Source organism: Pseudorasbora parva, chromosome 4 (genome assembly GCF_024679245.1).
Source record: "Pseudorasbora parva isolate DD20220531a chromosome 4, ASM2467924v1, whole genome shotgun sequence".
NCBI classification, from domain to species: Eukaryota; Metazoa; Chordata; class Actinopteri; order Cypriniformes; family Gobionidae; genus Pseudorasbora; species Pseudorasbora parva.
Window position 1 is genome coordinate 29,003,352 of NC_090175.1, and position 26,831 is coordinate 29,030,182.

The 26,831-nt window shown below is 38.8% G+C and overlaps 2 protein-coding genes across 4 annotated transcripts in view; both read left to right on the plus strand.

Annotated features, from left to right (window-relative positions):
* The window catches only part of ubac2 (UBA domain containing 2), a 56,648-nt gene extending 53,073 nt beyond the window's left edge, over positions 1 to 3,575 (plus strand). Inside the window, exons 8-9 of one of the 2 annotated variants that reach the window (XM_067441503.1) lie at positions 2,472 to 2,606; positions 2,743 to 3,575. In XM_067441503.1, the coding sequence (XP_067297604.1) occupies positions 2,472 to 2,606; positions 2,743 to 2,850 (243 nt within the window). In that variant the 3' untranslated portion in view covers positions 2,851 to 3,575. Of the gene's footprint in view, positions 1 to 2,468; positions 2,607 to 2,742 lie in introns of both variants that reach the window. The other variant, XM_067441502.1, reaches the window with a different exon arrangement.
* Positions 3,576 to 21,475: 17,900 nt separating this feature from the next.
* igf2bp2b (insulin-like growth factor 2 mRNA binding protein 2b) overlaps positions 21,476 to 26,831 on the plus strand; it is a 57,571-nt gene continuing 52,215 nt past the window's right edge. Inside the window, exons 1-2 of one of the 2 annotated variants that reach the window (XM_067441492.1) lie at positions 21,476 to 21,735; positions 22,266 to 22,307. The gene's annotated coding sequence lies outside the window, so the exon portion shown is untranslated. Of the gene's footprint in view, positions 21,736 to 21,999; positions 22,106 to 22,265; positions 22,308 to 26,831 lie in introns of those variants that run through there. The other variant, XM_067441493.1, reaches the window with a different exon arrangement.

Genomic DNA, 26,831 nt, shown 5'->3' on the forward strand with positions numbered 1-26,831 from the left:
TGCTATAAAATCGCTTGCATGTTCAATTGATTTCCGTTATCCATTCCGAGACGAACGTGAAATGTTGAATCGGATTATGCAGATTGCTTTAGTGTAGTGCGATGTCTTTTGAACCCAGAAGCAATTTGCTAATTTGGAGAGATTTTTGCTGCAATTATTTCTCACAAGAAAATATTCAAATGACTGATTTGATGTGATAAGCTTTGCTAATTAATTTACTAATAAACATTTGTGGTGATTTTCCACGTTATAAACTCAAAACTTGCATAATTGTACTCATTCTTGTGCAATATAACGTTACCCGCGCTAATATTAGACTGTGTGGTATCGATTTAATATCGGTACTTCGGTATTAGATTGTGGTACCGTACCGAAGCCAAAATTGTGGTATCGAGCCATCCCTATATTGTACTCAACTGAACAAAATATATAACACTGAGCTGGTGGTTTTGGGGTATTTTGCTGCAAAAATCCTACATAGTGCACCTTTAATCAAATAACAAAATAAAATAGTTTCCTTTTCAAGGAAAAAAGTGTTCTTTAATGCTGATGATTTTTGTTCATGGTAATCAGCTGCAACATAATTCCTTCCGAAAAATCACAGAATAAATATGTTTGATACCTAATTGTTTATTTTTTTGTAACTGATCGGAATATATAAGCAGAATTGTAACTACTTAAATTCAAACGATACCCAATGTGTATCTGATATAGGGGTGCTGCATTGTGTCTGTTATCTGTGCTAAACCTGTGTTTAGTCATACACAGGTAACATTACTTGCTCACCGTGGCACCTCACCCAATACTGTTGTTTTTTTCTAAATGGTTTGTAGAACCATTCTAAACGTTTAGTTCGACAATGGATGCTGCATTTTATAAGCTGAAAGCATCAGCTCCGTAGAGCACGGGCCCCAGAGTCACAGCACAGTGCAGCAGGAGTCAGAGTTCACATATCACATGAAGAGAGTAGGGGAGCATAGGGCACAACCTAATGCAGGGTTAGTTGTAACACACATGGTTTCAAACTTTCCACATGTGCCAGGATGACTTTGTGAAGTTGCCATATCAACACTATATAGAGAAAAAATTGGGCCAAATTTAGAAAATCTTTGGAAGATATTACTGAATATTTATTTAACCATAGCAAAAGTAAATTTCTTACTTGAGTTTATTTCTCATCTCTGTTTTTGTGTTTATTTATAAGACAAATCTGATATTATTTTAATGTTATATCTGTTATTTAACAGTTGAGAGAGTTCTATAATGCTGATCTAACAGCAGAAGAAACGAGCCACAGTTTAAATCCCAGTTGTGCAGATGGGGTGCGTTGTAACACCGCTTTACAATGAGCCCCTATTAGAACTATGCTATTATATTCTATACTTTTTTGAATTCTTTTGTGAAACCATGTTAAAAGGGTAAATAATGATTAAGAGACAATATTCAGAAATTATTCATTAATATAATGTTTTTAACGCTGTATAGCTGTATTTAGTGATGTGCTTGTTGTCCAACTCAATTTTTTAAATATATTTTTAATGATTAAAAAATGCCATTATTTTATTTAAAAAAGGTAATAGTTGTTTTTTGATTATAATAAAATATAATCAGAATTGTTATTACAAAATATTTTAGTTTGTTTTGGATGCATTTTTTTATTATATCAGATAACATTTTAAGCTGTCACATGGTGACGTTACATTGTGCCCCTCACATTTTACAGTGTACCCCTATGGGTCATGTTGTCACATTTCACTTCCATTCTTTTGGAGTCAAGAAAAATGTATACACTGTGTAAATGAAACAACCACATAATTGTACTAGATGTGGGAAATTAATGTGGGAAAAAATAAATACTCTAAACCCCAAGTTGAGTCAAAAAGCGTTAGGTTGTGAAAGGTTGTGTTAAAGTAAAAGCGCAATAGTTCCTGCAAATCATTGACAAATACCTTCTCGTTAAATGTATGGCGTACCACCACCCCACACCACCACAGATGGTCTGAGTATGCACTCTGCGTAGGGTACTAACTATCAGCACTATTGCTAAATCCAAATCAAGATTGTGTATGTGAATGTTAAAGCAAAAAGCAAGCACGTATTCAAAAGCTATTTTAATATCCCCATCCCATACCCAGGGTGTAATCAGCAACGTTGTCGCAAGTTTATTAACCAGTAGGAAAATGTCCTCATTTCTAATATCTGAGTGAAACGTGTAATGTAGGTTCAGATTTTGTACATCGGAAATTAATTGGATCATCATCTCAGGTTGACAAGTTGCTGGAAGGGAAGGTTTTTTTGCACACGTCATCAGAGAAGAGATTCTTATAAAATTAAATCCAAAAAATTATGTCCATGGGTCAATATTTTGTAATAAACACTGCAATATTCCATAAAAAAGACATTCATTTTTATTTAATTGTGACTTTACAATGTGATGTATAATGCCTGTAATCAATGGCTGTCCACAGCAGACAGGTCTCCTGAATTGGAACAGATTCTTCCCCACTTTACGGAACAGAGGACATAATCAGCACCAAGAGGGTCCTCAGCCACAACAGCCCCCCTATACGCACCCACCGGATAACACAGCTGTGGTCGAAGAACAGGTGAGATCTCAAGTATTTTTATCGCAATAGCTCTTTTAATTACACCATCTATCAGGAAGATAGGCTCATGGGTTTACAGATTTTACCATTTTTGTCAGATACTACATTTTTATTTATATTGTGCCGTTATCACTAGGTTGCAAGATTAATGGAGATGGGTTTCTCAAGGATGGATGCCCAAGAAGCTCTCAGAGCATCTAATAATGACATTAACATCGCAACAAACTTTTTGCTCCAGCACTAAAGCAAAATACATTGAAGAGGACAAACTAAGAAGGCAAGGAAAACGAGTTGAAAGGTACTTAAGAACACAACACTGGTTTCATAACTACACCTGCTGGAAGAAGTTAAGCGCAGTCGACTTGCACAACTCACGGGAGCTGATGAAGCCACTTCCTTTCTGGCTGCTTATTGACTGGGCACCTGCTGCTGTATATTGTAGACTTGACTTGAAATTGCAGCCTTATCCACAGGACAGAGCCAACATGGTGGACCATAATACATTGTGTCTCAGGGCTTGTGTCATTTGCTGTTGTCCTTGAACCTATATCTTCTAATAAATAAGAATCCTATAATATATTGATCAATTTTCAAACCACATGCTGTTTTGCTATAAATAAACTGAAGTCTTAATGGTATAGCTCACCCAAAAATGTACTCGCCCTGATGTTTCAAAGCTGGTATGGCATGAGGGTGAGTAAATGATGACAGAATTATAATTTTTGGGTGAACTGTTCCTTTTTTAGGTTGAGTCATAAAGGGCTAGTTGTATGGCAGTGTATTTAAAGTACTCATGGACTTCTTGGAGAGACCTCTGCTACTTGCAGGTTATAATCTATTTGAAATTGAATCCAGAATTGGCTAAATGTGTGAAAATGTGAACATATGTGTGAAAGCATGAGATCTAATGTTCTCTCAATGCTTCAGAATAGTTTATATATATATAAACAAACACAAATTGTGCCATTGTCATAGTGTCATGGTGTCTGAAGAATCCATAATATTAAAAGTGTTGATACCCATAACCAGCATAAAAACAGACTTTTAAACAATATAATTTTTTGAGATTATGATGTTTTATGCTAATAAGACTTCATGTGAATGTTCTCTTTTTTTATTATGTTAAACAGTGTTTGATTGCGTCTAAGCAAGTGGTGTTTAAACTTTTTTTTTAAAAAGAAAAGAAAAATTCACTACTTTAAAATATATTCATGTTTTTACTCTGCCAGAGAAACACTGGTCCACCCCAAAGCAATTCACTCCTGTCACTCTTATTGTTCTGTTGGACACTCATTGTGGTCAAATTTTAGATGAATAAGATTTATTAGTTTTGGGTTTAACAGACAAGGCTTAGACTAACCAAGGATTAGGCCTTTATTCAACTGAGGCATTTGAGTAGCCTTTATAAACATTACTGCTGTGGATCTTGAGACAAAACAAGGACACTGACATATTTTAAGATATGCCAGTTCAAGTTGCTTTCATATAAAACAACTCAAACATGCATTCTAGTCTGGGACTAGGCTTAAGCCTTGGCAGTGAAACGGGTTGATAAATTAACACTTTAAGATGGTCTTTAAATAAGAAGAGTGATGATGTTGATTCCTTGTTTCTCTTACTACTTATTGGGGGAAATTACATTTCACCAGTTTTAAATATTGAGGTTAAGTCTGTAAACGAACTTGAAAAGATTCTGTAAACCACCAGACTAGACTTTAAACAGTCAATCAGTCCAGTAGTATTGAGTGTGTGGAGAATATAGAATACTAATGCTCACTAATCCAACGTATACCTGGAAATCCTGGAAAAATAATGATCCGCTCATCATTGAAAACGCATGGAAAATTAGAAAACGTCCTGGAAAATTATCTTTAAAAAAAATATTATTAACAAATTATCTTTGTTCATTGAAGAACAAACCGTCAAAATGAGACCATGATGTGATGCGATGCGCTCCAATGGCTTAAAGCTATTTGTATTATTTGCACCTACTGGCAGTTTTAGTTTAAATCTAAAAGTGTATTTTACTATGACAGTTTTTATTTATTTTAAAACTCAAAGCATTATTTATGCAATTATGATGCCTTTAAGACTTCTGGAGAAAGGAATATATAAGCCGTGACTCTGTAATACTTCTCTTTTTTTACTGTAGTAAAGAAATTTTAAATGTTCTGTAAAATGATCTCTGAAAAAGAGTGGGAACCCTTAAATCTGTATAATAGCTACCTCTTTTAAATCTGCTGTGTTAAACACTAATCACTTACATCCATGTCACACATTTTCTTAACTTTAAACAGTATGATGTTGTAGCTACTCTCACATAATGGATACATATGCCCAACAGTTAAAGCAAATAAACAATCATCATGCTGTGATGCACTACATACTTTTTATTTGTCAAGTCAAGTCAACTTTATTTATATAACGTTTTTACAATGCTGATTGTTTCAAAGCAGCTTCACAGTGTTAAGCAACAGAATAATGCAACAGTTTGATTCAGCTGTACAGTCGCTCTAGAGAAAACGGTGATCAGCTCATTTCAGTTATCATATAGCGACAATGTTGGCAGATCAGTCATTTAGTTGATATGTTTAATTTAGTTTAGTATTAAAATTTAATTGGATATTTATTTGAAAATGTAGTGTCTGCAACGGCAAGTAAAATTGTCCACTCTGAACATACACTCTCAGAAAAAAAGGTACATTTCTGTCACTGGGGCGGTACCCTAAGGTACAAAAGTGAAAAGGTACATCTTTGTACCTTACTCACCCCCAAATGTTACATATTAGTACCTTAAAAGGTACATATCAGTACTTTAAGAGTGCAAATTAGTACCTTAAAGGTACATAGTAGAACCTTAAAGGTACATATTAGTACCTTTTCGGTTTTGTGCCTTAGGGCAGTGGTTCCCAACCACATTTCTGGAGCCCCCCTAACACTGCACATTTTGCATGTCTCCTCAATCAAACACACCTGATTCAGGTCATCAGCTCATTTGTAGTGACTCAAAGACCTGAAATGGGTGTGTCAGTCAAAGGAGATATGCAAAATGTGTAGTGTTAGGGGGGCTCCAGGAATGTGGTTGGGAACCACTGCCTTAGGGTACCAGTGACAGAAATGTACCTTTTTTTCTGACAGTGTACACACTTTTCAAACCATAGATGGCAGTGTTTCACTAAGTATATAATGTACTAAGCCAGAGGCAGAAAGAGACAGACTAGTAGTAGAAAATAATTGGACTTCCCACTGTTTAATCAAAAGAGCCAAATATAAAGACATACCACTTTTTCTTTTTTTTAATTCAAGTACAGACGTGCACATTAAGTACATTAGGTTGGGAAATGTAGTTATTTAGTATAATTTGAGCTAAAGAAATCAGAAATAAGAAACTGAAGATATTTAGAAAAGAATATAATGAGGTTAGATCAGAAGTGTTCAGGTGGATGAATAGCACTGTAACAGACAGGGTATGAATATTTATACAAAAGTAGATGCTGTTTTAACTGTATTCAATTTTATCGCTAAGTTAGTTTTACAAAGATATGTGCCTTACAATAACCTAATCCCAATGCAACAATCTGACATATCTTAAGACTGTGGAAAACGTACTCGGTTACTTTCGTAACCTCGGTTCCCTGAGAGAGAGGAACGAGTATTACGTATGGGAAAAACTCCTTTTCTCGAGAATGTGAAGCAAAATTTTATTAATAAAGGTATCTATGTAAAGCGCAGTGAGCTGCACGGCCATAGCCCAGCGCGAGGAGCGCTCTGATTGGCCGGGCCGCGGCAACTGCAGGAACCTATGGTGAGGCGGCTGAGAGGAACGAACCAATGGGGGGCGTTCCAGAAGCCCGCCGAAAAAGGTGCTTATATTTGCATACAGGAGGCTATATAAGACCCTAATTCGCCATAGGTGTCAGGTTTTAAGATCGACTGAAGCGATACCTGAGAAGCATAAACACGGCACGGAACGTAATACTCGTTCCTCTCTCTCAGGGAACCGAGGTTACGAAAGTAACCGAGTACGTTCCCTTTCGAGAGAGGTTCCTCGTATTACGTATGGGAACACAATGTAAAGCGCCGTGTGTGCTGACTGACCCAGTATACCCAAAGCACATGTTAATAAACCCCCGATAGACCGACAGAGGCGGCTTATAAGGGGAATGAAGAACCGGAAGAGTCGGTTCGTTTGAACAGCTGATCGGACATAGTCGGATCTTATGATGAATGAATAAGTGCTTGAGGGCTAATGTGTACAGGCCAAAACATAAGGCAATCTGTTTGTCAGGGTCTAGAAAGAGCCTAGATGGAGAGAAGCCCTGCTTGTAGAGCTGGAACCTCCAACTTGTAGAATCTGATAAAAGTGGACGGAGAGGCCCAGCCTGCCGCCGCACAGATATCTTCCAAAGAAATGCCACACGACCAAGCCCAAGATGAGGCCATGCCTCTAGAGGAGTGGGCTTGAATGCCTGTAGGACAGGTTAGGTCCTAGACCTATATGCTAGTGGGACTGCATCCACTATCCAGTGTGAGAGTCTGTTTCATGACAGCACAACTTTAGTGCGGCCACCGAAGCAATGAAGAGCTGATCCGACTGCCTGAAGGGGGCGGAGCGCTCTAGATACAATCTCAATGCTCTGACTGGGCAGAATAGGTTTGCGTCTTATTCTCTCTGAGACGATAGCACTTTCAGCATAAAACCATGCCTCGGTTTGAGCACAACCTTGAAGTTGCTGGACCCAAACTCAAGACAGGAAGGGCTCACGGAGAGTGCAGGTAAGCCACCCACTCGCTTAACCGAGGCCACAGCCAGCAGAAAAACGGTTTTGAGTGATATGTGCTTCAAGCTCGTGGTCTGAAGTGGTTAGGAGGGGGAACCCTTCACAGCCTCCAAAACCATGGCGAGGTCCCAAATAGGGACCGAGGTAGGGGCAAGGCGGGCTGAATCTCCTGGCCCCTTTAAGAAAACACACAATAAGATCACTTTTCCCTAGTGAATGTGCCGCGATCGGAGCGTGGCTAGCTGCTATGGCGGAGACACACACCCCGAGTATGGAGGGGGGACGACCCGCGTCCATTAGCTCTTGGAGAAAGCGAGCAGTTCCGCCAGTTCGCATGAGTGTGCGTCGATGTTTCGCGTAGCGCACTGGTTAGAAAACCACTGACCACTTCAAAGCAGAGCTGCCAGATAGCAGGGGCTCTAGCTTCCGAAATAGTGTTCATAACCTGTCAGAGAGGTTCCCAGATACCGTTGATGGGCCATACGTGGAGGGCCCACAGCTCGGGATTGGGATGCCAGATCTTCCCTTTCGTTGGCGGAATAGGCCATGGGGCTGTGTCTGACAGCTGAAACAGTTTGGAGAACCATGTGCGGTTCTTCCAAAGTGGGGCTATTAAAAAGCACAGGCTTGCAGCTGGATCGCGATCGGAGGGAGCATATAGAGGGAGTCTGGGCCAACATGGGCCAGGGCATCCCTGCGTTTGCAGAAAAAATATTGGGCACCGTGTGCTGTGTGAGCTGAATCGTTTGCGGGTAAAGGGACCATCCCCCTGGGGACATGGGTCCTCTGGATAACATGTCCGGACCCTGATTCAGAATACCTGGCACGTTAGCCGCCCTTAGGGAGCTCAGATTGTGCTCTGCCCATAAAAGGAGATGCTTAGCCATGCAGTGAAGAGAGTCTGATCTCGGCTGCCCTAGCGATTTTTGTGCCTGCGGGGTCTGCGAGCAAAACTGTAGCGAGAACCTCGTTTTATATGTTCAACACCCAATATTATATACCAGGAATGGCCTGCCAGGCCTGGGCTCGTGAAGCCAGGGGTTGAATTAGATCGGGGGCTGGCCGCTTAGTAATAGGGGCCTGTTAGCCGGGTTGCTTGTGCTGTAACACTGCTTGTAACACTGTGGGGATAGTGTTAGTTTTGGCGGTGCAGGCTTTGCAGTGGGCGCGCGCCTCACATTTATATTGTGTGTGCGAGAGTGAACTTTGTGAAAAGTGCTTGGGTGCAGGAGTGCAGACTGTAAAGTGGGCACATTTCCTACATAGAAAGCTCTTTCGTGTGTAGTGTAAACAATGTGTAGTGGCGCACAACCTACGTAGAATACCCACGGTGCAAACCAGTGAGCAAATCCACAGGGGTAAACGCACACAGCATTAGTGTGCAGGCGGGCGTGTTTAACACAGGCTAGTTGACTGCAATATTTAATCTCCAGTCACTTAACTTAAGGGAACTGGGAGAATGTAAGGAAGTGCGGGTGGTATGTGAGCCATTCCACAATGCCGTTATGTTCTAGTCTAGACTGAAAGCGCGCATGCAGACAAGCGTGTTTGACCACAGGCTAGTTGACTGCAATAAGGCTAGTTGACTTTATATGGTGTAATCCGGCCGCGGCGGGATTTATTTGTGATTTTGTGAGGCTGAATTAACAGTGCTTATGTGGGGGTGCACACTGTGTAGTGGACACTTTGTCTACAGTGTAAAAACCTTTCCAGCCGCCTGAATAAAGGGGACTGGAAGTGATAGAGTGAAAAAAGGGCTTAGCTTGGCAGCCATTTTCCGACGCCCTTATGCTCTGACAGTGAGCGCGTGCTATGACGTAAGTCGCGCTCTAGTCAGCAACGCGCTGTGGAAGGGGCGCGCGCGCTATCATGACAAGGCAGCCATTACAACTTCCTTGGCAGTAAGCGAGCGCTGCAGCGACATTGTTCTTGACATACCCAACAGCCCGAGCTCGCTCGTCTAACTTACTCTAGTATTCTCTGTCCGCAGCGCTTCAGCACGACGGCAGTAGAATGAGCACGGCGAGAGCTTCGGCTCGAGTTAGTTTATTCACTCTAGTATTCTCTGTCCGCGGCGATAGAGCGACAGAACGAGAGAATTGGAAGCGTGAGGAAAAACTCTGTCCGCTGCGCTTCTAGCACGGCGAGAGCTTCAGCTCGAGCTTGTTTATTCACTCTAGTATTCTCTGTCCGCGGCGATAGAGCGACAGAACGAGAGAATTGGAAGCGTGAGGAAAAACTCTGTCCGTGGCGCTTCTAGCACGGCGAGAGCTTCGGCTCGAGTTTGTTTATTCACCCTAGTATTCTCTGTCCACGGCGATAAAGCGACAGAACGAGAGAATTGGAAGCGTGAGGAAAAACTCTGTCCGTGGCGCTTCTAGCACGGCGAGAGCTTCGGCTCGAGTAAGTTTATTCACTCTAGTATTCTCTGTCCGCGGCGATAGAGCGACAGAACGAGAATTGGAAGCGTGAGGAAAAACTCTGTCCGCGGCGCTTCTAGCACGGCGAGAGCTTCGGCTCGAGTAAGTTTATTCACTCTAGTATTCTCTGTCCGCGGCGATAGAGCGACAGAACGAGAATTGGAAGCGTGAGGAAAAACTCTGTCCGTGGCGCTTCTAGCACGGCGAGAGCTTTGGCTCGAGTTTGTTTATTCACTCTAGTATTCTCTGTCCGCGGCGATAGAGCGACAGAACGAGAGAATTTGAAGCGTGAGGAAAAACTCTGTCCGCGGCGCTTCTAGCACGGCGAGAGCTTCGGCTCGAGTAAGTTTATTCACTCTAGTATTCTCTGTCCGCGGCGATAGAGCGACAGAACGAGAATTGGAAGCGTGAGGAAAAACTCTGTCCGCGGCGCTTATAGCACAGCGAGAGCTTCGGCTCGAGTTTGTTTATTCACTCTAGTATTCTCTTTCCGCGGCGATAGAGCGACAGAACGAGAGAATTGGAACCGTGAGGAAAAACTCTGTCCGCGGCGCTTATAGCACGGCGAGAGCTTCGGCTTGAGTTTGTTTTTTCACTCTAGTATTCTCTGTCCGCCGCGACAGCGCGACTGAACGAGAATTGGAAGCGTGAGGAAAAACTCTGTCCGCGGCGCTTCTTCAGCACGGCGAGAGCTTCGGCTCGAGTTAGTTTATTCACTCTAGTATTCTCTGTCCGCGGCGATATCGCGACTGAACTAGAGAAGAGGAAGAGTGAGGAAAAACTCCGTCTGTCCGCGGCGCCTCCTCACCGCGACGGTATAGTGACGAGAGCCTCGGCTCGAGTTCGCCTATTCACTCTAGTATTCTCTGTCCGCGGCTGTAGCGCGACGGAATGAGAGAAGAGTGAGGACAACTCTGCGGCAGCGGCGGAAGAAGAGCCGCGGCGGCGGCAGAGTGAAGAGAGCTTCGGCTTGAGTGTGCTCATGTCCTCTAACATTCTCTCTTTCCGCGGCGCTATTCAGCCCGACGGGACGAGAGCAGAGGGAGAGTGAGAAAGAGCTCCGTCTTTCCGCGGCGCTTAACGACGCGGCGGAACGAGAGAGTCCTCGAATAGAACAAGCCTGTAAGCTCTAGAAGTGGCGTTGCAGCGGCAACACACACACAAACACATTACAACACTCAACATAGACACAGTTTAAAGGATATATAACGCCGGATGGCGTAGCTGGAACGGCAGAGAAGGCGGAGAGGGAGTCCGTCGTCCTCAGCTGCAGGTTCCGCTGGTGCCTTTTCAACGGCGGTGCTTCTTCCGGAGATCAGCGAAGGTATCGCTGAAGGAGATAAAATCTGACACCTATGGCGAATTAGGGTCTTATATAGCCTCCTGTATGCAAATATAAGCACCTTTTTCGGCGGGCTTCTGGAACGCCCCCCATTGGTTCGTTCCTCTCAGCCGCCTCACCATAGGTTCCTGCAGTTGCCGCGGCCCGGCCAATCAGAGCGCTCCTCGCGCTGGGCTATGGCCGTGCAGCTCACTGCGCTTTACATAGATACCTTTATTAATAAAATTTTGCTTCACATTCTCGAGAAAAGGAGTTTTTCCCATACGTAATACGAGGAACCTCTCTCGAAAGGGAACAATTTGAATTGAACGTTTTCTTTTTCTTTTCAATTAAATCTGTATTATCTACTAAAGTTTAGTATTGTACTTTGTATTGGGCAAATTATTATGCAGATTTAAATTGTAGCATGGTGCAGTCTTCATAACAGACAGTAAAGCTTTTGATTATGGACCTGTAGCTTTTGACCTTTTAAGGACATTCTTGGATTCAGCGGTCAGAATTCAAAGGTTGATGTTTTGGCTGAAATGTGGTTTAGTCAATATCATGGTTCAGAAAATGTCAAGAGATTTGTGAAATGATACCATGTAGTAGCCAGGAATTGTTGAAGATAAACTCTAGAAAAGCAGTAGAAAGGATATTTAAGTCCTTTAACCAAGAAAAATTATGGGACTGGAGGTGGGGGGCGGGGTATCCAGCAAGCAATAATATCAGCATGGCACTTATTATACAAGCCATCAACAAGGGGTACTCCAAAAAGTGCAATTATTGGGCAGGGATTCACAGAAACATTAAGAGTATGATCTGCTGGGGATTGCGAACGCCTATTGCACCTATCGTCATCTGTTGATGAGTTTCCTCAATTTTGCTTTGGTGAAATGAATTCTGTGAACAACTCTGAAGATTCAAACGAGTACATATACAGACAAAGTTAATTTTAGCTAGAGTATTATTCCACAGCTCCTCATCAAGTTCCAGTCCTAGCTCTCTCTCCCAGGTTCCCTTGAGTGCAAAAAGAGGAGGGAACTGCAAAGAGTACAGGCCATAAATTGAGGCTATGCGATTTTGGAAGAGACATTATATCTTCAATTCAAGTTTTCTTTGGCTGATGAGGGAAGGTAGCAAAGTGTGCTTTAGCAAAGTCACAGTTTAAAAATAGCTGAATAAATTGGACTTTCAGAATCAAGGACTGTTTTATAAATGCAGTCATGGAAGAGGGTCTTAAACATACAGTGGTGGTAAAAATTGTTGGCACTCCTGGTAAATATGATCAAATATCGCTGTAAAAAACAAATCTACATTGTTTATCCTTTTGATCTTTTATTTAAAAATTTCACAAAAATGTAACCTTTCATTGAAGTAAAAGATTTGAAAACGGGGGGTGAATCACATTATAAAATGAATGCTTTTCTCCAAAACACATTGGCCACAATCATTGGCACCCCTAGATTTTTTAATGAGTAAAATATCTCTGAAGTATATTCCCATTAATGTTTATATGTTTTAGCACATCAGGGTGACATGAAATTGACCAGCTATGATGTCTTGATTCACAGGCGTATACACTCACCTAAAGGATTATTAGGAACACCATACTAATACAGTGTTTGACCCCCTTTCACCTTCAGAACGGCCTTAATTCTATGTTGCATTGATTCAAAAATGTGCTGAAAGCATTCTTTAGAAATGTTGGCCCATATTGATAGGATAGCATCTTGCAGTTGATGAGATTTGTGGGATGCACATCCAGGGCATGAAGCTCCCGTTCCACCACATCCCAAAGATGCTCTATTGGGTTGAGATTTGGTGACTGTGGGGGCCATTTTAGTACAGTGAACTCATTGTCATGTTCAAGAAATGAATTTGAAATGATTTCGAGCTTTGTGTGCATGGTGCATTATCCTGCTGGAAGTAGCCATCAGAGGATGGGTATATGGTGGTCATAAAGACATGGACATGGTCAGAAACAATGCTCAGGTAGGCTGTGGCATTTTAACGATGCCCAATTGGCACTACAAGGGGCCTAAAGTGTGTCAAGAAAACATCCCCCACACCATTACACCACCACCAGCCTGCACAGTGGTAACAAAGCATGATGGATCCATGTTCTCATTCTGTTTACACCAAATTCTGACTCTACCATCTGAATGTCTCAACAAAAATCGAGACTCATCAGATCAGGCAACATTTTTCCAGTCTTCAACTGTCCAATTTTGGTGAGCTTGTCTCTTTTTTTCCTATTTGTAGTGGAGATGAGTGGAAACCAGTGGGGTCTTCTGCTGTTGTAGCCCATCCACCTCAAGGTTGTGCGTGTTGTGGCTTATCACAAATGCTTTGCTGCATACCTCAGTTGTAACGAGTGTTATTTCAGTCAAAGTTGCTCTTCTATCAGCTTGAATCAGTCATCCCATTCTCCTTTGACCTCTAGCATCAACAAGGCATTTTCGCCCACAGGACTGCCGCAAACTGGATTTTTTTTTTCCTTTTCACACCATTCTTTGTAAACTGTAGTAATTTAGAAGGTTGTGCGTGAATATCCCAGTAACTGAGCAGATTGTGAAATACTCTGACCGGCCCGTCTTGCACCAACAACCATGCCACGCTCAAAATTGCTTAAACCACCTTTCTTTCTCATTCTGACATTCAGTTTGGAGTTCCGGAGATTGTCTTGACCAGGACCACACCCCTAAATGAATTGAAGCAACTGCCATGTGATTGGTTGATTAGATAATTGCATTAATGAGAAATTGAACAGGTGTTCCTAATAATCCTTTAGGTGCGTGTAAATATAAGGAAACACAAAAGCCAAATTGCCTTAATCATTCATCACAATGAGTAAAACCACAGAATAAAGTTCTGGTGTGCAGTAAAACATTGTTGAACTTCACAAAATTGAATGTGACTGTAGGAAAATAGCTAAAGCATTGAAAATCCCCATTTCCACCACCAGGGCAATCATTAAGAAGCTCCAATCAAGTAAAGATGTTATGAATCTGCTTGAAAGAGGATGTGTGTCTGTATCATTCTAATGCATGGCAAAAAATTAAAAATACAGCTGGATCTTTAATGTTGAAGGCCTATTTTTTTTTTTGCTGGAGTACCTGGACATTGTTTAGATACATGGTATCATGATTCTAGCAAATACCAACTGATAAAAAATAAAAACCTGATGGCTTCTACAATGAACCAAAAAAAAAAAAAAAAAACGTCAAAATCAACAAACAAATGTTTCACTGAACACAACATGAAGCTTCTGATATGGCCGTCCCATCCCTGACCTGAACCCTATAGAAAATGAGTGGCTGGTTGTGATTTACTCCACACTTTCTATTATTTTGCTTCAATGAATTCAAATGATTTTTGTGAATTTTTTTTAAATATAAAAGCAATGCAGATTTCTTTTTTTACAGCCATATTTGATCATAATTTACATGTGGTGCCAACAATTTTGACCACCACTGTATAACGAGATTGTCTGCATATTAGACACGAGATTCTCTTCTTCTATGAATACCTGAAAATACTGAAAACGTTTTTTTTAACGGTATAGAGAGAAGCTCTATAGCCAAAGCAAAACTGAGAGGTTGGAAAGACAGAAAAAGGGGACGTTTCAGTTTTCACACAAGCTGAGTGAGTGGAATACAGTAAAGGAATCCATGATATTAGTTTAGATCCAAACCCAAATTTTTGTAAAACCATGAATAAATAATCCCACTCCACCCAGTAAAAAGCCTTCTCCGCGTCTAGCAAAATTTCTGGCCTTGATGACCTGGAATGGAGTATTACATTCAGGAGTTTATGTATATTGAATGATAACTGACGACCCAGTATAAAGCCAGTTTGATCATCTGATAATATGGATGAGCATCTCAACGTTTGGCCAATAATTTAGCTAGTAACAGGTCTGCAGATACCAAAAAATGTAGTGTCTTTGTCCTTTTCTTTTATATTAACTAAATCAGACCACAGGACCTTTAGGTTACTGCCATGCAGTTTGCCAGACAAGTAGCTCAGGAATCTTCTTTTGCGACCCTCTGCCATATAAAACATCTGACTGAAGTACATCATAAAGGTGCTCAAATCTGCGAAGGGCTTGCGGAAGGCACCTCCAATCAAATTCATAATGTGTGCCATGCAGGTAATATGGATGGAACGAGGAAAAAGGGACTTCTCTGTATGCTTTTAGCAGGTATGCAGCACTGTCTGTATCAAAGACAATTCCATAACTGAGATCCTGCCTCTCCTGGGATGGCTGTGCCGGTGCATGCTCCCACCTCCAGACAGGATTGGATCTTGTTGAGATTGAAGGTGCTTTCACACTGGCAGTTTTTTTTTTTCACAATAGGGCGTGGTTCTCATGAAAAATTGCCAATTTCAAACCTGTCTTATACGAAAACCCGGGTGCTCATCGGGGTACCAAACCCGAGACCTCAAATGAGTGTGAAAGTGACACGGACTCGGGTGCACACTTGTTTAAGAAGAAAAGTAACCTGCACATGCGTTTTAGGCAAAGACAATGTATTAAGTTTAATAAAACACATGTAAGGGATGATAGTGTTGATGATTTACCTATAAGAGGGTAAAATGTAACTGTGCTGTCAGGGTCAGAGAGGTAAGTGAATGGCAATCCTCTGTCTCCTCTAAAGATTCCATTTGTAAGCAGCAGAAAGCCGCCTTCCTGCAATGCACAGAGTAAACCCAAAAAAGAGTTGTTTGCTCTGCTGTGCATGATAGCACCAAATTAATAAAAAACAATATACGGACTGCGTTCTGTTTTCTATCATACGGCGTGCACTTTGTGATGGCGTAAGATGAACACAAGTGCACCAGGGTTCGATAGAATGAAGTTGAGTGTGATACCAGACCAGCGCTGGGGGGAGGGCACTGACAATTGCGCTCGAGCTGCAGCAAACATGCTGTTAGGGGATAACAGTTTATGACGCAAGACCATGCAGTTTTGAAGAGTGAAGACCAAGAGTCAGGAGTGCAATTTATTAAAGGGGGGGTGAAATGCTGTTTCATGCATACTGATCTTTTTACACTGTTAAAGACTTGGAATCCCATACTAAACATAGACAAAGTTTCAAAAGTTAAGGTGGACGTTTGATGGGAGTATTTCTTTGTCAAAAATACTACTTCCGGTTAGTCATAAGTTTCGGCAAGTTTTTTGAGATCATGCGTCCCCATTGACGTTAGTGGGGGCGGAATTTCCTTGTATGGGCCTTACGGACAATTCTACCGGAAGCGCGTGAGAGAGAGCGAGGGAGAGAGAGAGAGAGAGAGAGAGAGAGAGAGAGAGAGAGAGAGAGCGCGAAAGCAACAGGCTACGCCCATCAAAGCGCTGGCTTGTAGGATGCTAAACAGGTGATATAACCAGTAGCTACTGACTTACCCACTGATAGGCCGGCGGTCGATCTGTATTAGCACTTTCCTCACGCGACGGGCGAATCACTTTCCTCACGCGTCAGGTGAATCACTTTCCTTACTGAGCGAATCACTTTCCTCACCGAGCGACTCACTTTCCTCACGCGGCGGGCGAATCACTTTCCTCACTGAGCGAATCACTTTCCTCACAGAGCGAATCCCTTTCCTCACAGAGCGACTCCCTTTCCTCACGCGGCGGGCGAATCACTTTCCTCACTGAGCGAATCCCTTTCCTCACAGAGCGAATCACTTTCCTCACAGAGCGACTCACTTTCCTCACGCGGCGGGCGAATCACTTTCCTCACTGAGCGAATCACTTTCCTCACAGAGCGAATCCCTTTCCTCACAGAGCGACTCACTTTCCTCACGCGGCGGGCGAATCACTTTCCTCACTGAGCGAATCCCTTTCCTCACAGAGCGAATCACTTTCCTCACCGAGCGACTCACTTTCCTCACGCGGCGGGCGAATCACTTTCCTCACTGAGCGAATCACTTTCCTCACAGAGCGAATCCCTTTCCTCACAGAGCGAATCACTTTCCTCACGCGGCGGGCGAATCACTTTCCTCACGCGGCGGGCGAATCACTTTCCTCACTGAGCGAATCACTTTCCTCACAGAGCGAATCACTTTCCTCACAGAGCGACTCACTTTCCTCACTGCAGCGCGCTGCTGCACACGTCATTATTTAGCTCCACTCACACGACACGCCCCCACCCGCTCGGCTTTTTTCGGAAAGACTCGGAACAGCGCATCTTTCTTATATAATTATTTAAAAAATAAAGACTTTTCGGAGATATGCAGGATGCAATGCTACTCTATAGGTACTCAAGATTGACATGACACTGACTGAAACTGAGTGTTTCACCCCCCCTTTAAAGAAAAATGTACTGAAGAATAGTTTGCAGTTTCATCAGCAAAAGCGTGCTTCAAGTCTCACAAGGAGTTCGTAGGCCGCGCTCCCTCTCTACCAGATTTCGTACATACAGTTTCTCAACAGTTATACTCTTTTCAAGGTCTAGCCACGTCATTACTGCAAGTTGAATGATTCTGATTGGCTAAGAGAAAATAGATAGTCATAGTAAATTTCCACACAGTCAGTTAATCAGATTAATGTCCATAGATCATTTCTTGACGTTTTCACCCTGAAATTAGGCAGTAAGTGACCTTCCAGGTCTGGAGCAGGAGCCAGCTTGTCCAGAACAACATATTGTCACTCTCCCTAGGATGGCCGTTGTACACCTGCAATACCGATCTGTAACACAAAATACTAGTGCACACACAGATACACAGTCTCTCCAAGTTTGGAGATGATTGAGATCCATTTCTGACCAGAAGTTTCCTTAAACATACTTGCATGCTCCTCACCCATGCAAATAGCACACATCATGATTGTCATCACCCATAATATGTTGTGGGCAAGGCTTCACACATTTGATAAACTTTTTTCCTAGCATGTCAGCTACTAACTGTTGTATCTTTGTTCAACCCACACACACACAAGAACAGCAAGCACAGAGCTTCTGAATATAAAGAAGCTGGGGACATGCTTTTGTGGGTTTTTTTAGTTAGTGATGCTTTATGCTAGCCTGACGTGGTCATACTCAATTCTAGTCAGAATATGAGTCTGAAACTGCTCCATTGGGCTGTGATTATGAGGCGTGTTTCAACCGAACAAGGAAAGACATCAATTGGACAGACCTACAACCAATAAGAGCAACAAAGCGACGCATAACGTTACTTGTCAAATGTCAACAGAGCTCAACTGCACTGTGATGCCAAGTCCGCGTTTTTTCCGCGGGTTCTTTTCTATGTCTGCGGGCTGAAGCGACTATTATGTGATATATAGACCCTGGAGTGCGAATTTTAGCAGGCAACCTTGCCAAAATAACACACATTTTACCCCCCAAACGCCATTTTTTCACCGGAGACCCCCCTAGTAGTTGCCGCGTTTTGTTATAAAATTTTGGCAACCCTGTCTGCACGCGCGCTGAAATCAGGCTGGAATACACGATCTTTGCCAGTGTTGTAAAATAATTTAATGATACACAGAGTACTTACCCAACATGATCATCATTTCTGAGAGAAACTGTGAAGGTGAATGCATATACAAAAAAGCTCTCCGTTTAGGATTCAAACAAATATAATCCAAGCCCCTTTGATGACGTGGATGATTACGTTACTGTTGATCATCTGTCCGTCATCGTCTAAAGCCCGCCCTGATGATTTCATTGGTCCGAACAGTTTCTGTTCTGGGATAATTACTCCTCTATGGAGCAAGGCCAGACCGAATTGCCCGACCTAAAAAATTTGTGGGCAGGGCTAAGTTCGGCTGGCATCCAGGCTAGCAGGCTAGCTACATCACTACGTCAGGACGCTCTGCTTATCATTGTTTGGCGTGTGTAAACGCGTGTTCCAGACACCGGTTCACACAAAGTATCCCCATAGTGTCATGATGCACCATTGAATTCCACTCAAAGGGGAACTTGAGTTTAGTTTCTCTTGTATATAAATTTCAAGATCATATTTATATAATCTCATCCTAATTTAATCAAAAATGTATGTTTTTTTTTTTTTTTTTAATAGAAAATGAATTTGTTAGAAAATGAGCATTAATTTGTATTTTAAGTTCCTTGTTCTACTTGCTGATTGCTTTTAGGGCTGTCAAATGATTTAATCGCATCCAAAATTGTGTTTACATATGCGTGTGTAGGCTACTGTGTATAATTATTATGTATATTTGAATAAACACACATGCATTTATATATATTTGAGAAAAAAAATATTTATATATAAAATATTTGTATTTATATAGAATATAAATATATACATTATATACATGCACATAGATATTTCTTAAATATATACATATGCATGTATGTGTGTGTATTCAAATATACATACTAATTATACACTGTACACACAAATATATTATGTAAACACAAACTTTTATTTTGGATGCGATTAATTGTGATTAGCTATTTGAAAGCCCTACTATTACAGCTAATATTGCAAACAATAAAAAAATTACTGAATGAAAGTTTATATTGTTTGATAACGCAAATCTCTTTTTTTTTTTCTTTTTTTTTTTCTTTTTTTTTTTTTTTTGAATTTTTGATTATTCCTCTTTGGAGTGTGTTTTTTACTACTGTGACATAATGTATGTATGATTATATATTTTATTAACAGGCTTAAGTCTCCTAGATACTACTGGAGTCTATGTACAGGTGCAGGTTTCTTACTTGTTTTTTGTTTTTGTTTTTTGTCTCCTTTTAGTTTAATTTCTACACAGACTTGAGGAGTTAGCCTATTGAGGAGTTCTTATCAGAGAATATTCTGGCATTAAAGCAAACGCGAGAAATATTATAAGTATTTCTGAAATATAGGCCTAAATAAGATATTATTATTATTTTAATTTATTAATTTAACTTTTTACATAACAACTTGTTATACGGATATTTTTTTGTAATTATTGTTTTGATTTTAAATTAAATACGAGAAGAAGAAAAAACACCACCAGGGGGCAATAGGTGTCGACGGTACAATTTATGCAATATTACTTCAAACTTGTTTCTGGGATGATTTTAAAAACGTTTTGCTGCTGCAGCGTTGTGGTTAAACAAACAGTACAAAAAACTTTGTCAGGCATTACAGATATGATGATGAAAAATGCAGGTACGAAAAGTAAACTGAGATTTTAATAGGCTAATAATATACATCAATATTTTATAATATCAGGATTAGGGCTCTGCTGTACAAGGGTTTATTTATACCCGTGAAATATTACATAATAGTGTGCAATAATACATAATTCACTATGTTACTTTATTTGATTGTATTTTGGATGAATAAATTATACATTGGTAAATGGAAGCATTAATTTATTTAGTGTTTCCAAACTTTTCAATGATAGTGTATATATTAAGGTCATTGTTGATCACATGACAATTCTTTCTTTCTTTCTTTCTTTCTTTCTTTCTTTCTTTCTTTCTTTCTTTCTTTCTTTCTTTCTTTCTTTCTTTCTTTCTTTCTTTCTTTCTTTATTTATTTTTATAGTTCTCTTAAATTTTGTTACAGAGACTTAACAAAATGTAGGCCCTACGTGTCCCAGTGGCATATTGGAAAACCTGATGTGCATGTTGGTGAGAGAAAACTGTCACTTGTGTTGAAGTTTGGCTATGTCTTTGTTCCTTTACCTGGCCACAAAGGGGTTTAGCAACCATTGAAACAATTGAATATGCATTTTGCAGTATTACTGGCTTCTAGTTTCTATACATTTACAGTGAGTTTTAAATTAGCTATTAAAATAACAATTACATTAGTATACTGTTTAGTTCACACAGGATCAGAAAATGACTGTAATATTCAAGTGGTTAACTAAAATTACAAAAAAAAAAAAAAAAACTGTGTTATAGTGATTCATTACAGTGGTTAATTTATGCATTAATTGTGTAGACCTATATTTACAGGTAAATTATTAATTAGGCTAATGCTCCCATTTTCTGCATAATTTGTATATTTTGTTTTGTTGTAATCAATAGCCTATTGAACACTGTAGACTGGAAGTTTAATGAAAAGATAGGAGCTTAAATCATTATCAGCTGGAATAAATAAATCACAGTGACTAAAACGAAACAAATAGCCTGTTTATATTATTAATAAATTCAATCTTTTGCATTATTGCAGTAGCATAATGGAAAAAAAAGACCTAATCAATTTCAAATAAAAATCCGAGTCTTCTATGAAATGATTAGGCTATTAAATATTGACCAATTCTTTACAATGCAGGCAGGTCTGGTTTATTCTAATTGGACTAGCTAAGAGTTTTAGTTTCATCTGTAGTAAAATAGGGGAGGGGCTATGAAGTAAACCATGATCAAGAAGGACAATAGTTCTGATTGGACAGATTCCATGTACCATCGGGAAGACAGCCACTCCTCTCACTACCGCGAAACGACGCGAAAATCTTATTAACCACGTGAATATTTAAGAGAACAAGTTCTTTCCGTGCTTCTTAGTTACCCGCATCCACGCGGAACGGGTTTATTTTTTTTTTATGATGCTATTTTGATATTTCCACCGGGTGGTGCATTTCACGGATTTCCCGCAGAAATAATTTTCTGTAATATCTTGGCGAATTTATTTGAAAGACTTCACGGGACGAAACGGTATGTTTATGCATTTGCTAAGTTGGTGCAACATCCGAGTATGTTTCTACGAGGTGGATTGTGATTAGGGTCAATGGGGTTGAAGAAAAGAGATGATAATATAGTTCAGGGTGAGGGGTGTGTGATTGCATGGATCCTTTTAGTCAAGCTCGCTTATGAGAATTCTGTTTAATTTCGCATATCAACAGGCTGCCTATATAGTTAGTCACTAAAGTGTTAAATAACCAACGTTTAAGGTCTAGTTAATGTAAAGACGTCCAGATGAGCTAGTTTTAAGTGGGAGGGAACAGTTTTTGTTTAGGTTGGCACCATTATTTTGCGCCTGGTTTCCCAAAATAATACAGAGTAGCCTATTATTGTAGGCTGGATGGTAATTTTTGTAACCTTTATTTTCAAAATTTGCTGAACATAACATGTTCTTATATTTTTGTTATTGTGTGACGTGTATGGAATATTATAAACCACGCTGACATTTCGACGTTGGGAAATGCCTTTTCACGGCTAAGTTGTCTGTTCCCATGTTTTCACAGGGAATAGCACAGGGAAGCGTTCAAGATTTCCCAAATCCTAAGGTACATTTTTCTTCTTTCATATTTGACGGGGTAATTGCCTGATTGTCTGTCCCACTGTGCTTTTAGAGTTGTTTGAATGGTCCTATGGCCTAGTCGCACTTGTTTATATCCAAAGTTGTTATTATGTAACTGGAAATGTTGTTTTCGGTCTCTGCTTTGCTCTCCGCTATGTGAAAACACGTTTTTTTTTGTTTTTGTTTTTCAATTTTGGAAAAAAATACATATCAGCATTTACGAATTAGTTTAAAAATAAATGACATTTTCAGACAAAAGCTATGTGTTTAATAACTCGTGGCTTGACAAAGGTTGTTAAAATGCCACAAAGTCAAACTTCCTGTTTAGGTCGAGTGCTTTTGTCCATTGTGTCAGCACTCAAACACACAGGCCTATACACACACACACACACACACACACACACACACACACACACACACACACACACACACACACACACACACACACACACACACACACACACACACACACACACCATTGGCTCTGAGGGAATGAGGCCTGAAGTTGTGTGGATTACGTATGCTATAGGAACTCCAAATAATTAGTTGCCTATTTCTCTGTTTAAATTTACGTATTTGTTATTGTAACTTAGCCTTCACAGCAGATAGAGGAGAATGTCTGCTGGCTTCAAATGTTGCATCACAAACAATAATAGGTTTTTAAAGGTTAGTAACTGTTAGTGGTAGTTTTATTAATCATTCATATTATATAATCTGTATTGGGTGCATTATTTATGTTTGTTTATAACGGCACTGCCTTGTTTAACTGATGTTATCTCAAAAGGTGTGGAAAAAATCAATAGACTTGAGCTGCTTGGTGAAGGCCTGCTTTGTTAACTTCATTCACTACATAGTCAGTCTTTTAACAAATATTATCACAGTGAATTTTTAAATTGTTGTGTAAAAGAGATTTGGTTTACGGTTAATGTAAATATATATATTTTTCAAATACATGCAGACATGCTTGAATAGCAAAGGTCACTTAGCTACAAAGAGCACAACCACGTGACCAGCTTTACATTCCTCCTTAGGCTGCCACCCTGCAGTAGTTTTTAGCATATGTTTGCTGATGCTTTTTCTAAGAAAAAGAAGTATGGAAAAACATATTAACTACATATTCATGATTGGCGGGGACCAAATGCCAAACAAAATCCATAAAAAATGAATCACTATGATCAGCTGAATTTTTTGGAGGTAAATTCATCTTTATTTTTTATTTTATGTTTTTAGATGTGAAGGCCAAATAAACAGGCTAATCAAAATATTTTTGTAAGTACTTATGTGTACAGTGAGTTTTCATCCTAGTTTAAAGCATTCCATCAGTATGAGGGGGAATTATTAGATTTAATTAGACACTATAAGAATTTGTATATATTTTTTTGTGCTAATGCTGGGCCACCATGACCAACATGATGGTAGTATTATATTGTATTAATAGAGATTCCCTGTTGTCTTCACACAAAGAGAGAAAACCACACTCTGAGGTGGGATGTGGGGTAAAGAACATAATTAGAGTCCACTGTAATGTAGTAAAGGACTTGTTGACTAATTTGTATAGGTTGCTTTATTGTACATGGTGTGGCCCTCTATTCATTTTTAAGCAAATACGCTCTATATATATATATATATATATATATATATATATATATATATATATATATATATATATATATATATATATATATATATATATATATATATATGGCACCTATTGGCATCTTTCACTGTGGTTTGTGGCAAGGGATTGTGATTTTTTTTGTTTAATATATTTTTTTTGTAGTACGTAACTCAATGTTTTGAGAATACAATTTTAAACATCAAATAAACCAATATTCAAGCTTAGATTAAACCTCAAACATTAATATTAGTCAATATTCATTTAATCGCAGACGGGCCACTCAAATGATAATATTGAAATAAGTATTAATTTATGATACTTTTTCTATTACAAAACATACATACAATTTTAAACTATATAAAAAAACTATATCAATATTCTGCTTTTTAAATTTGTTTGATTACAAACAATTTTGGTTTCTCTGTTATTTTACAATGTAAGTTCATGAAGGAAATAAGTGATCTGAAATGTTGATTTAAATATTCTTATTGTGCTTAAAATGCATCAGGTATCTGGTAACAAATGTGATCAATAGTATTATTATCATGGTTTCCCACAGTAAATTATATATTATACATTTTTTAGTGATTATAAATTAACCTGACAAAAAAACAGTGCTGATTGAAAAAAAAAATCTGTTGATTTATAAGTTATATATTTGTTGTTTAAATTGTTGATAACACTTTACAATAAATGTATCATTTGTTAACATTAGTTAATGCATTATATTTTATATGAACTAACTAACCCTGAGCAGTATATTTTTACAGCATCTAATAACCTTTGTTCATGTTAGTTATTAATCAAAATACAGTTGTTCATGTTAGTTCATTGTGCATTAATGTTAAATGATGTAGTATTGTTTATTGTTTATGTTAACAAAAGTTTCCAAATGAAACCTTATTGTAAAGTGTTACCAAATTGTTATGTCTTTATGTTCAAATGCACAAATACATTTAAAAAGTCACATTTGCTGTACTAAACTGTTTGTGTGTTTAATTGTAGAGTCTTAAGACAAACTTAACCAGATTCATAAAGATTCAAGACTGATTTGGAGATATATTGTATCATGTTTAGAAATAGTAAACCAATGATTTTAACAACAGCTTTAAGAGTGACTGTCAGCAACATTAGACAGAATCAGTCAATGTTGAATTTAATTTAATAAATAAAACTAACTGATAAATAACATCAAATTTAAGGGAACAAAACGTTAAAATGTTTAAGTTGTTAATTATACATTTAATTACATACAAATGCAATGATTATTAAAGGTTATTAACAAAGAAATATGTGGGTAGTCTTTGTAGTGTTTTGAAGAGTTAATGATTATGAAAATATTTTTTATGAAAATAAAAATGTTCTGTTTCTTTTTTAATAAGATTTAAAAGATCTAATTCAAAGGATGTGTTTATGTGTGCATCAATTTGTTGTTATTTTTCAATATTAATTTGACATTTTGAAACATTTAGTTTGTATTTGGAAGTTTAAAAAAAAATCTGACTAACTTTTTCTTTACTTTTTGAAGAATTAGTCATAACACATGTAATTAAAAGATAAAATACTGTCATTGTTTTCATAAATAAAGCTCTTGCTCTTCAAATGAAGTGTTTTTGAGTAGAAAGGGAGTTTTCCATTACATGTTTTTGCTCAAGTGCATTTTTGGCAATACCTTTCTCCATTGAAACTGCATTGAGAGATACGGTACGGAGACAGCGCTACTACAGTCAGTGGAAGTGGGCCAAGCCATCCGACGTGGTGTGTGTGTGTGTGTGTGTAACCTGAGCTGAGCAGATCAGATGCCACACTGTGAACAGGACTTCAGTTCTGTCACCCTGTGTCATCTGATGCACATGAATCCTGTCATAGAACACATGTTGAATGTAGGCATCATGATTAGAACAGCAGATGAGTGTGTAAGAAATGCACAGAGTAAGAAAATGTTATTTTATATTTTTAACATGATATTCAAATATGTGGGATGGTCAGTAATTGTTTTAGTTGCAACAGTTTATTTGATGATACTTTTTTTAAAAGTACACATTTTTATATATGAATTTAATTATGGTTTAAATCAACATGAAATCAAAATGGACACTTTCTGTTTTCTATGTTCCTTGTCTTATTGTGACCGATTCATGTTTTCGGTTACACATTATTTGGTTACACATTATTAAGGTGTGTTACAGTGTAATTATATTTAAGTGCTGAGTAATATAAATTAAATACATGTATTTACTATAGGGTTTGGTTTAGGGTTAGTTGCATGTAATTATGCATCATTTTCTGTTATTAAATACATATAACATGTTACCCATTATTTTACAGTAATAGCTGTAGTAATAAAAGTAAGTTATGCTTAATTATTTACATGCAACTAATCCTAAACCAAAACCTAATCTTAAAGGAAGTACATTTTGTCCATTAATATTGCATAATGTTGTATTACACTGTAAAAAAGCCACTTAAAAAGTGTAATCTTTTATTTAATTCTAATCTTTTTCGTGCTAATTTTGTTAACAACATTTAATATTTTATTCCTATGCAACAACTACATTTTCAGAGTAATTGTGGTATTCATTTCAACACTCCAGATATTGATTGTTAAAATCCCTAAATCCATCTTTTACTCTGACTGCTATGAGTGGCTGTGTGTGAAACATGTTCATTAATACATGTATAATGATATAATCTCTGACAAAACTAGAATTTTGTCATATGAGCCAGTTCTTTTTTGTGAATGACACAGCGCAACCGTAGCCTTATGAAAGACCCTTGAGATGATTTACCATTTCACATCAGTGTGAAATGCTATACAGCCTTGGCAGAGAGGGAATTTATTTAATATGTAAAGGCAAAAGGGACAGTATAACTGAAATATAGCAAATAAAT